Genomic DNA, 12,100 nt, shown 5'->3' with positions numbered 1-12,100 from the left:
ACAGTTTGCGGTCAGCAGAATCCTGGGATCCGCTATTTTCACAAGCTAATCCAATCGCAGCTCCCTAAATTAGATATGCAAAAAATAAAAAATAAATTATTTTCTGCTGATGACCGGGTATGCAAATGATGACTCAATTATGGTGGGCTGGTGCGTTTGCAATTAATAACCTTGGAATCATCATTAACTAATATGTTTAGGAGGAAACTTGTCAGGCTAACCATGTTCACCATGCCATCAGTAATGCATTAATGAATTAGATTCATTAGAGAAAGGAGCCCAGCGGGGGAGGGGATGCAGGCCTGTTTCTGACCTGTGCAATTAGTGTTGGCCAGTTTGTCTCTATTCTTAGTCAACCGCCTGTCAGCTATTTGGAGATGTTTTCAGTCAGAAAAGAGAGGAAAGTCACAAAGCAAACCCTCTTTCCTGATATTTCATGAACCAAATCATGTTTGGTGATCGTGTCATAGATATCCGAAAACGTGGCATATTCCCAAATAACAAAATGACAACTGACAAAGTCACAGACAAGAGGTAACTTTAATTAAACATTGTGAGAGTCCAAAAGTTATCTTACAGCTCAATTTTCATCAAAAACAATAACAATCTATACAGTAGAATTTTTTTCTTCCCTTATATCGTCGAGCTGTTCAGTGTATTTGCAGTCAAAGACAAAACAGAGGGAAAAATAGACACCAGCTATTTGGTTTGCATCTTTTTAGTTTGTTTGTTTGTTACCTAAATACAAAATGTTGTCACCCATTACCAATATTCATAATCAGGATGGAACTTTGCTTACAAAGAAGCCATTGTATGACAACGGACCTCTGTAGTTCATTTGAAACAGATATGGTGCGGCCCCTCCCGCCCTGGCCCCGACCAGCACAAGTGCCTGAAAAACACTCGTCTGTCAGCAGGCGCCTCTGTTAAAACGGTCCTTTCTACCCACTTAACAAAACCAGGCTCTAGAAAAGAAAAGCAGAGAGAAAAGCCCTATTCTCTGTCCAGCAACAGCTTGAAGACACATGGCAGACACAAAGAAAAGACTACAGAAATGGCTGACGGGCCAAGGAGCTCCCTTTCATGCTTCCTCACTTGTTCTTGTTCTGTTTAGCTTGTAATGAAGCTGTATTGTCGAAAGGCTAATGCATGGAGAGAAGGGCTGGGGGGTCGACTGTCAGATCCTGGAGTTCGACCTACGACTCCATGTGTGAGATTGTAATTGTGCTGTGACAGTGCTTGTCTTCACTGTGCGCACCTTTGTACTACAGTAGAAACAGCTCTGTGTTGCCATACTGTTGTGATCCTGTGGTTAATGAGAAATATTATCAACATGCGGTTGAAATTATTTCATTAATCGGAAAAAAAAGCTACATAATCGCTACAAAAAAAATGACAAAGTGTTTCTGTGAACACTAAAGTGCAATGAGCACAGCTGAGACAGGCCTCTCAGTGTCGACCGTCCTTCAAAGCGTGCCATTGCTGTAGTATTGTAGTACAATGAGGGGGGTGATCGTTGAGTTATGGCTCTTTGTATTCTAGTCTGGCTTCACCACCAAACACAGTGGGTTTGTGCTTTGTCCCCAAGTTCCCATGAATTCCTCTGTGGCAATAGACAATTGTGGTGAGGGTAGAAAACTGTACACGTGATTGAATAAAGAATGGGTTTGCATTGTTAAGGCATCTAGACTGCTGGTAAAGATTACAGTGACAGAAAAAACAAAGAGTATATAGATACAGTATGTAAGCAGGCATAAATAACATAGGAAAAGAAAGAACAGAGGGGGAAAAAAGAGGAACTTAAAGAAAGAAAAACAGAGCAATTTCTTAATTCTCTTGGTTTCCACACACACAAAGAAAGTGTCACTCAAGAGAAGAACCCATGCATATTATCAGTTCAACAACAGTATCAATCTGAAAGCCTAAAAAAAAGATATAGATTTACAGTATATATTAATGTGTGTATATATATTCTTAAAAAATCTACTTCAACCAAATACTCTGAATAAGATGCTACTTTTTTTGCCATACAATAAACATTTTCATAAGGAAACAAACAGAATTTTTTTTATTAACTTACAAATAATACAAAAATAGACAATGGCATGTTTTTAAATCAACAAATGAAAGCATGATATACCAAAGCAAAACAGTCAACATACAAAACAAAAAAAGATTAAAAAAAGTCACATTTAAATAGTGAGACAACAGTAAATAATGAAACAAAACACTGTGAAATATGTTCACTTACTGTATTAAACTTACACAACACAACCAAATGAGGGTGAGAGGCAATGTACAAATATGGGATAAGGGATAAATACATTATTTATAGAATATTTTACAGAATCCCCTTTTTGTATCCAAATCCATGTTTGTCATGTTTAGCAGATGAGATATTGACAACACACAGTAAATCTATCTTCTGTACTGAGAAGCTGCCTTAAGACATTTAATGTTTACATTACAAACTATAGCTATCGCAAAAAAGTAAAGAAACGTCAAATGAAAAATTGAACTTTTTTATATACAAAAATATATCACATATATCACGCATTTATTCTAATTTGACATTTGCTAGACTCCTTCAGTACAGTGCTGGCTGGACGCACACATCCTCTGGCTTTTCAAGTTTTCACTAAAATCTCAGACAAAATGTTAATTTTGGCTAAATCATCACCTTTTCTTCACGTGACAAGCAGAAAAGCATATTGCAAACAGCTCAATCCTCACAGTTTTATTAAAATTCAAACAAACAACCGAAGGGGGAGAAATAAAAAGAAAGGCATGTTTTCTGATGAATAAGCAAAGGGTGATTTTGTTATGCCATTTTTAGATTTATGGGCTAAATAGCAGCAAATTTGAGGGTTGATTTTGTTCTTTTCTGTATTTCTTTGTTTTATTGTGTTGTTGACCTTAGTTGCACTTGGCCAGTGTGTTGCTCTATGGTTTTAGTAAGCAGACTGAGCTAAGGAAAGCATCCTCTATTGTGACAGAGGTTACATAAACTTCATGGTCAAACCAACACTTCACTGTTGTTTGTGTGAGTTATGAATTGCAAGACGGCGTGGGGCCTCCAGTAATCAAACCCAAACCTTACATGCATAACACAAAGATAAATAAATGCTCTTTTCATGAGGTCAGTGTCACACTGTGGATAAACTATCAGTCTCTATACACTCCATCCAACGCGGTGTCAGAGAAGCTACACTAATTCAACCAAGAGGGAAATAACATCACAAAGGTTCGTATTGTTCCTTTTTTCTCTCCTCCCCTATCCCTTCAGATGAAATCCCAGTGGAAAGGCCTGAGTTTAACAGAGTCCTGCATCTTATCTTGACTTCCTTCAGTTCAGCTCCGGAGCACAACAGAGACTCGCCAGACTCTGCTACTGTGTCTTTTTCCTCTCAGCATTACCAAATCTCTAGCTATCCCAGACCCTCTACATGGGTGGAACGATCATCCCGGGAATCGCTGCTTTGTGGGAAAAGAGGGGGAGGAAAATGGTGGAGGGGGGTAAAGAAAGAAAGAAAGACAGAGAGAGAAAGAGAGAGAGAGAGAGGTCAGTCATGTGATTGCTGGGTTTGATCTGTCATCACAACAGTCACATAACAGAAATGTGCTCCAGCATCTGGCGAACAAAGACGACTCTCCCTCATTATCTCTTCATTCCAAGGCCCCCAAAATCAAAACATTTTTCTCCGCTGCGCCGCTAACTTGGCGCATACCAACTACATCATTCAACTTTCGCAGGCTTTCAGAATAGCTTCATGCAAGAGCTGCCACTGTTAATTGTTAACAGTTACATTGTGTAAAGCCCATTGTGCATCATGGAGCATAATTCAAACAAGAGAGAGAGAGAGAGAGAGACGCAGTGACGTGGGATGACAGAGGTGATGAAATTACCCTCAACACTGGAACATGGACATGGAAGCCATGAGCTTATTTCACATTTTTACCTTCTTATATCATGTTCTGCCTTCCACCAGCACCGACATCTTCACCTCCTCACTCACTTTTTTTTTTTACACAAAACTATCACAGGGAGGATTTTTTCATATAACATATTGGCTCCCTATTGATTCCCCTCTCTCTTCAATCCACTAAATCCCTGGTTATTTCCTAAGTGTCTCCTGTGTGTTGGGATTAACAGAATGGCGAGTGTGTGTGTGCATGTGTCAGTTTGATCAGCGCGCAGTGGCCAATGGCCCTCTGGGTCACCGTGGTCAGCGCTCATCAACACCGTCAGAGGAAGTGAGGAAGTGCTTAGCTCGGGGCTCTGATAAAGATTCCCATCCATCATTTCTCTCTCTCAGGATCTCAACACCATACAACATCCTGCCCAGACGAACAGACCCTGCGCTGCATTCGATGGAAATGGGAGAACAGAATGACCCGTGGTGGCATAACACCCCCCCCCCCACCGCCTCCCTACAGAGATACCCACAGAAGCACAGGCAGGAAGCAGGAAGTGAAAACAGGAAATGGAACACATATGGCGTGGCATGCTGTCCCTCTGACAAGTCAAGAGTGACAAGTAAAAAGAGAAGGAAGGGCAGGGCAGGATGAGCTGGTGGCGCAAACGAGCGGTGTGGGATAGTGTGGCATGGAAGGAGACAGTTAACGTACTTCAGGAGAAGGCCAGGCCCTGCAGAGAGTTGTTTGATGAGTACTTGCTAGAGTCCACAAAAGACTGATCTAAAGTAAAGGAAGGAGAGTGGAGGGGTTCAGGGAGGGTAAAGAAAGGAAAAGCAGGGAGTGAAGAGGAGGTAGAAAAGGAAAATTGGAGCAAGAAGTGGGAGTAAAAGTGAGACATTGTTATTTTAAGGAGGTGGAAAAGAGCAGGATTAATGCTTGATGAAGAGGTATACAGTAATGCTATCTTGAAAGTATACTTTTGCTAAATTCACATAATGACAGTAGCTCTAGGTGGCTACCTGTTCAGCAGCTTACCTTGCAGGCTGTTAACATTACCGCTGGTGCACGTGGGCGGAGGGGAGTTCTGAGGTCTCACGACAGGGGCAAAGGCGCTCTTCTGTTTGACGGCAGCGGACACCATGTTGGCTGGAGAGAAGGAGAAGATGCCGGAGGAGCTGCTGCAGTTGGAGGGCAGGCTGGTCGACGAGGCCATGGTGGGGCTTGACGGAACGACTGAGAGAAGAGAGATGGGTAGGAAAGGGGGGTTAGGGGGGTCATAGGGAGCACGTCAGGGAAAAAGGACAGGGAGGAAAGATGAAGATGGAAAGGGTAGAGAGGAGGTTAGAGAGAGGGCCGAGGGCAGAGGACGGGCAGACGAGACGAACAGAAAGGGACTGGTCAATGGATGATGGCGGGGGGTGTGGGGTAGGGGGGGGGGGACTCAGATCAACTGGCTCAGACTTTTTTGCAATCTTTTTTAGTTGTTAAGCAACTACCTGGCAATGAGATATTCCATAGCTAAGACAGAATGTGTTTAGTTGGAAACTTGCACCGAAAAACTGCTTAAAGCATTTCCCCCTTCTAATCAGTCTGTTTTGATGACTCATGCTGTTGCTCAAGGGGTGCAACGGCATGATAAACATCTCCTCGCTAACTTGGGGTGCTGTAGCCGCAATTTGTTTTCGGGGCAAACAAGGCTCTCCCAGATCACCTTCATCACAGATAATCATGCAAAAGATTTGAATGAACAGCCAGAGCAAAATCCAACACATGGGCTGATAACATCTGCTAGATAATAATCACTGCGTCCTTGTGTTTTCTTCAACCTGATTTGTTTATGTACTATATGCACCTCTACTGTCTGTAAACCATGTCTTTGTTGTAAAAAAGTTGATACTTTGCTATAGCTTCCTCCATTTTGGATTACCCGGCTAACCGTTCTTTCAGAGGAACGTCTGTCAAGACATCTTGCTATTGGTTAGTTCAATTCACAGGGCAAAGCTTACCAAAAGTTGAACTGCACTGAAATCTTGAAGTTATAAATGCTGGTGCAACCAGTCCTTAATGCTTTACCTTTGTGAAATTCTTATATCCACATTGTCACTCGAGCTCTGGATTAAATGTTGTGAAGATTTCCAATATACGACAGCAAATCAGTATTTTGAAAAAAAGCTTCAAGCTGAAATTCTTTCGACATTTTTGACTTTGTACAAGATAGCCGTTAGCTGGATTTTGGCATTAGACTCATCTTCAAACAAAAATGACGGTAAGGTTATCTTCACAACCCAAATCCTGCTTCCCTTTGACATCATCCCATCCATCCTCCTGGGTTTGTCTTTTGTCTGCTAATACACTAAGAGCATTTTCCCCCTCAGTGATTTTACAATCAACCGAGTCGTATTTCACCTGCCCTCTGATATCTGCTTCTGCCTTTATTGTTGTTATTATCCAACACTTAGCTTTTATGGCTCTTCCTGACAAATCCTCGCAATAAAGTCATAATCCATTTATGAAGGGGCCTAACTAATCAATTAATGAAAATTGGACCTACAAAGGCAGGCCGAGGGGCCATTGATTGAAAGTGTCTCTGTGTGGGGCCGATGAGCCTGTTAAAATACTTGTTAACACCCAGGAATCAAAGAGCTGAAATGGAATTGCTTCTCTAGCAATTAGTTTATTGATTTAATCAAGGGTCTTTAATGTAGAGGGTGAATGTGTGTGTGTGTGTGTGTGTGTGACCAGAGGTATGGGGGGGTAATCTGCTCCCCTGGCCAATAAAGTAGGGATTTGCGTTTGACTCTGTTCTTAAAGAAACAGATGAGCCAGCTGAACTGCACGACTTTCCCCTTGTGTGTCACCTCCCTTTGACTGTCAAATACTTATTCTTTAATGTTTCGTCTTTTTTTTTTTTTTACTTTCTGTGCCTTGATTATGTCATCCCCTCTTTCAGGTCCATGATGTGATGTATTTACTCACTAGCATAGGGCGAGTTGCCTGCAGATCCATTGAGGAAGTTAGGCGAGGTGCCCAAGGTTGCCATGCCAGAGTTAACGTAGCCATTCATGCTAGTGGAGACGGAGCTGTAGCCACTCTGCTGGGGAGTGGAGCTGGGCACATAACCATGAGGGGACACACTGCTTGTGTTCCTATTGAAACCTACAGACAGGGAAAGAAGGGGAGACAGAGAGAGAATAGGTGTTAGGGGTATAACAGATGGCACACAAAGCAAAACGAGAAACATGCAATGCTGCCAAATACTCTTTTCCGTACACGGCTAATGGATATAGCAATAAAAGCCAAAAGGAATTCTTGAAAACTCTTGGACAGCATATGGCAGAGCGAGAAAGCAGAGGAAGAGTGATATGACAGGGAACTAGCTGCAATCCAACTACTGAAACAAGAGGCCTTTAACCTTACTGGCTCCTCTCCAAAATTAGATATATTGATAAGGCAATTAACACTAAAAGGCCTCTGCAGCTCTCCTGTAATTTATAAAGAATGAAGCCAGTTTTTCTGACAGGACCTTTCTCTACTTTATGCTTTACAGGGGCAGTGAACAGAAAGAGGACAAGATGGAAAGGAGACTATAAATATACATCTCAGGTCCAATGCGCTGACACTGGAGAAAAAAAAACAGCTGGAATTGAACATCAGGAATTTCTGCTCTCTAGTGCAACAAGGGCTGCACTTCTTTACCGTGGGAGCCTCTTTCTTGATAATTAGGTACCCATCCTCATCTGTTACGAGTTGGAAACTGTAGGCCAGAAGTCACGCAGCTGATATCTGTTGTTTTCTTCACATCTGAGCATGTTTCCAGATGAAGATGAAGGATAGAGGAAGCTCACTGGAAGTATTGAGACGTATCCAGAGGCTGGTCCATCCACCCTCCTCTCCTTCCCCTGATACACGTGATGAATCACCACTGACTGCATCCACATCTCTCTCTGTCAGACAGGGGCCGACCCCAGTCTAATATACACACCCCTAGGACCCACTCATATTTCTCCATCCTACTCCATCCATGGCTCTCTTTTTATCCATTCTTCTCTCTCTTACCTTCGTTCTTTCCTCGACTCAAGTTTCTTACTGTCGCCTCCTCCTCCTCCTCCTGTCCTCCTTTTTCAGAATCTTCCTTATTTGCTCCATGCTCTTAAATCACCCTCTCTGAATTTCCCACATGAAAAAATTAAATCTCCCTATCTCACTACTCATCTTTACTATCCATCAGTCCTATTTTCAACAAAGAGAAAAATGTTAAATAAACCCCCGCCACTTTTTTCAGGATAATAGACAATTGTTTCCTGTTGACTTTGCTCACCCTGATTGGCTGTTTGTGCCACCTCGGACCCAGTGAAGGAGTTTACGGACATCATGCCAGCATGGACGGAGCCGCTGCCAAGCCCGGCTAGCTGGTTGTGCCCTCGTGGCACTGTTGTGTAGAGGGCCTCTGCGATATCCGCTGCTCGTTTCAGAATCATCTCCTGGCAATGAGGAAGAAAAAAGGAAGCGCTGTGGTCAGCAACAGAGGCAGGAGAGAAGAAAAAGAGAACATATGTCCTTGATGCAGGCTTTATGGTCTCACAAGAATGCTAGATCTGCACTTGAGATATTGCCCATGTAAACCTAGTAGGCTGAGTGTTTTTTTTATTATCAGTGGTCACTGGGAGTGGTGGGATTGGTTCCAGTAAATGGAGGAAAGCCTCATTACCAGACTCATCCAATCTTTAGCCTGCCTCTTCCTCTCATCCACCCAGTCCTTAATCCCACTCCTCCTCCTTCTCCTTATCTGCTTCTGTTCTCTTCCTATTCTCCTCTCCTCCTTTTACATTCAGTTAGCATTGTACATCTCCGTTCCTCCTCAACACATGAGCTGATGAAAGCACTAACTTATTCCCATGTGTGTTTGTGGGTCCCAGATCTCACATGAACTATGGCAGGATGCTGCGGGGGCCAGCGGAGACACCGCCTTTGGTGCTGCGAGGAGTGGTCCGGACCACAAACATAATTTGAGGAAAAGATATTGATGTTTGTGTACGTGCTTGTGTGAGTGTTTACCTGGTTATTGTGAGGCATCCCGTACAAGGCCTCCACCAGGTCTGCTGCTCTCTTTAAGATCACCTCCTACAATCAAGCGCAGAAAGAGGAAGGGGATTGATTGCGAGTGTGACGGCTCAAAGAGTTCAGTCACTTTTATTACATTTCACGTCTTACATTATGCTGTGAATGCAGAACAGAGAGTGCAGGAGAGGGGAAGGAGGCAGACAGAGGAAGGGAGAGGAAGAGAAATGGGCCTGTCCCGGCACTTTGTTACTAGCCAGGCTGTTTGGGAGAGCAGAGGTAAAGATACTGTTGTCTGTGAATAAAACATGAGCCTATATCTCTCTATCAGTCAGCCATCTTCTACTTCTTCACCTCCCTACTGTCACTGCCAGATCATGAATCACATGATCACACATCAATCTCATTTAACACAACATATCATCAGGTTGACGGCTATACAACTCCCCTCGTCAGTTGGGACACACCCGTCTCCTGCCCTGTATTAACCCTGGTAATGATCATAGTGAATAGCCCTGCATCCACTTTGTGTGATAAATGTAGAACATCGTTGCTCGGGTGAAAACCGCCGAGTGGAATTTCCCACATCAAACATTTATCCTTCCGTAGTGTTTCTATGCGCTCATTTTCCACCGCTTACCCTTCTTTCTCTCCTCTCACTGTCTTAATTCTTTTCCCCTCCCTGAGTGTATGAGTGTGTGACTCCAGGCAGTCGTTATATGTGTGTGTGATGTAGACACCTACAGCCCTACGAAACCCTTTTTAAAAGTTAATGTGCCGGGGCCAGGATATATGCTGGAGGCGCGACAACCAGAAAATTGCAGCCCCCTCCCCTCCAACCTTTCCCTCGTTTCTTTCTCTCCCTGCCTCTCTTCCACCCGCGCACACACGCTGTGCGCTATACCCTCCTGAGTGTATCCCTCGCTGTGAACAAGCCCTGGAGCATGTGTGCTCTCTGTTCCGTGACACACCGCCTTTCAATCAGACCTCATATCACACGCACACACACACACAGGTGCAACCGCACACTCAGCCACGCACATGTGGAGGCTGTCGAGCACGGCCAGGACATGACGAGAGGGTCAGCAAAGCAATAAAGATTGTAGAGCGCTGTCCGAGGTGCTAAATTCACTCAATAATGGGAGCGCTGCCTCTGTGTTAACCTCCCATTACTAGCACTATCTGGGGGAGGCAGAGAGGGAGGCAGGGGGGAGGAGAGGGGGGGACGGAAAGAGGGGAGACCAGAGAGGAGGCCTGCTTGGTGTGATTGAGAGATGTAGAGGCCCTAGGAAGGTAAGTGGTTCTTTAGTATGTATGCACCGCTCCTCGCTTCCTTCTTTCTGCTTTGCCTCGACTCCCCATGCCTCCCAGGGATTGCTAGATAGGTAGATGGATGGATGGATGGATGAAGGGAGGGAGTGGAGGACAGTGGGAGGAAGAGAGAGAGGAGGAGGGGAAATGAGGGACGTGTGAGGCATTAGGACACAAACAGATCCGCAGCTGGAGTGTAACAGTGTTCAGCGAGGACATGTGAAACCTCAGTCACTTCATTTAAAAAAAAATTGTTTTGCTTCTCTCTGCACCAGCCATGAGTTTCATAGACATTCAGCCCTTTCTCCTCAGGAACTCCTGTCTGCCTGTGCATCTCCATCACTTAACTCCCCATGCACTCTCTCTTCACCTGTGTCTCCAAACTACTTTCTCTTGTCTCTCTTCTTCTTCTTCCTCTCTCCCATACTCTCTATTAATCACTCTCTCGTGGTCCTGTGCCCTGTCTGTACCTATCAGTCTCTCGTTAGCAAAAGGGATCTGTCCAGTAGCTAAACACGATTAGGCAGTGCTCCAGAGTCGTTCTGATAAACAGATAAATGTGGTTAGCGCCGTGCTGCCTCCCTAGCTCTGCTGCTGTAAGGGGAGACCATTTCCTGGGCGCAGGGTCTCTTCCCGTAAAGTCAGGCCCACAGAGACGTCAATAGGAAGGGGAACCTGATCCAGAGCAGAGCCTGGCCCCGTCTGGCAGGGCGGTCACTCATTAGCCAGCCCCAGACCCCCAGCTCCACCACAGCCTTAGCTAAACACCCTGCAGTCTGGCTGCGCCTGAGCTACCCAGCACTCCCTCCTCACTCTGACTGCCTGACTATTAGCTACAGCACAGTATGCAGGCTGTTTTCAGCTGGACACGGGATCATTACCATAACACACGGAGGTAGAACAGGCATTGGCAGATATCCCGCTTGTTCCCTACTCAGTGTGTGTGTGTGTTCATTAACAATTCCCCCAAAAAGGTGCCACTAGGTCGGAATACATTATATTCCTAATCAATTTTATCTTGATTAAAAATTGACAGAAGAACAACAAAGAGGATTTTGCCAAGGTAACCATGAATAGACATTTCTAGCACAAGAAGTTGCCAGTGTAAGCCCCTCTCTCTGATGATTGAGGCCAACAGTTGAGAGAAGTGCGGTCAACAAACTGTTATTACCTCAATAAAGGCACAAATCAATAGAGCTGAAATGAACAACCGGGCCTGCCAGCTACCACTGTTCATTTGGAAGAAAAAGAGACACCACAGAGCGAGGGAGGAGGAGAAGAGAAGAGATGGATGGATACAAAGATATTTAGAGAGATGCAGGGGGTTGATAGGCTAAAGACCAGAACTCCCCAGGACAAGCCTTGTATCCACCAGACATGACACACAGTGAGGACAAGTGATTTCTCTATCTTCCTTCTGCATCTACCTGGGCTCTCCATCTCTGCCTCATGGTGACTTCCCTCCACTGAATGTGTGTGTGTGTGTGTGTGTGTGTGTGTGTGTGTGTGTGTGTGTGTGTGTGCGCACATACAGCCACAGAGAAGTGTGTGTATGCATTTCTATGCATGTGCCAGTGTGTGTGTGTGTGTGTGTGTGTGTGTGTGTGTGTGTGTGTATGTGTGTGTGTGTGTGTGTGTGTGCTCGAAGTAATAAAGTCCACCCGGGGTTGACTTCGATCCACTGACCCAGCAGGAGGTAAGACTGGACAGCTATGATGGATCACCTAACCTGCTTCTGCCTCTCTCTTTCTCTCTCCCCCCTCAACCTCCTTTCCTGCCTCTCTTCCTCCCTCCATCCTTCCCTTTCCTCTTC

General features: G+C 44.5%; 1 protein-coding gene across 6 annotated transcripts in view; it reads right to left on the bottom strand.

Moving 5' to 3' along the window:
* Window positions 1–521: 521 nt before the first annotated feature.
* The window catches only part of ebf1a (EBF transcription factor 1a), a 55,677-nt gene continuing 44,098 nt past the window's right edge, over window positions 522–12,100 (bottom strand). Inside the window, exons 12-17 of one of the 6 annotated variants that reach the window (XM_078261287.1) lie at window positions 8,974–9,039; window positions 8,237–8,399; window positions 6,895–7,074; window positions 4,954–5,151; window positions 4,630–4,698; window positions 522–3,477 (exon numbers count right to left, since the gene is read on the bottom strand). In XM_078261287.1, the coding sequence (XP_078117413.1) occupies window positions 4,631–4,698; window positions 4,954–5,151; window positions 6,895–7,074; window positions 8,237–8,399; window positions 8,974–9,039 (675 nt within the window). In that variant the 3' untranslated portion in view covers window positions 522–3,477; window position 4,630. The remainder of the gene's footprint in view (window positions 3,478–4,629; window positions 4,699–4,953; window positions 5,152–6,894; window positions 7,075–8,236; window positions 8,400–8,973; window positions 9,040–12,100) is intronic. The other 5 variants (XM_078261286.1, XM_078261291.1, XM_078261290.1 and 2 more) reach the window with 5 other exon arrangements.

The sequence above is a fragment of the Sander vitreus genome, chromosome 10 (genome assembly GCF_031162955.1).
Source record: "Sander vitreus isolate 19-12246 chromosome 10, sanVit1, whole genome shotgun sequence".
Lineage (NCBI taxonomy): Eukaryota > Metazoa > Chordata > Actinopteri > Perciformes > Percidae > Sander > Sander vitreus.
Note: the sequence above shows the minus strand (reverse complement) of the source record. Positions and strands in the feature narration are given on the sequence as shown.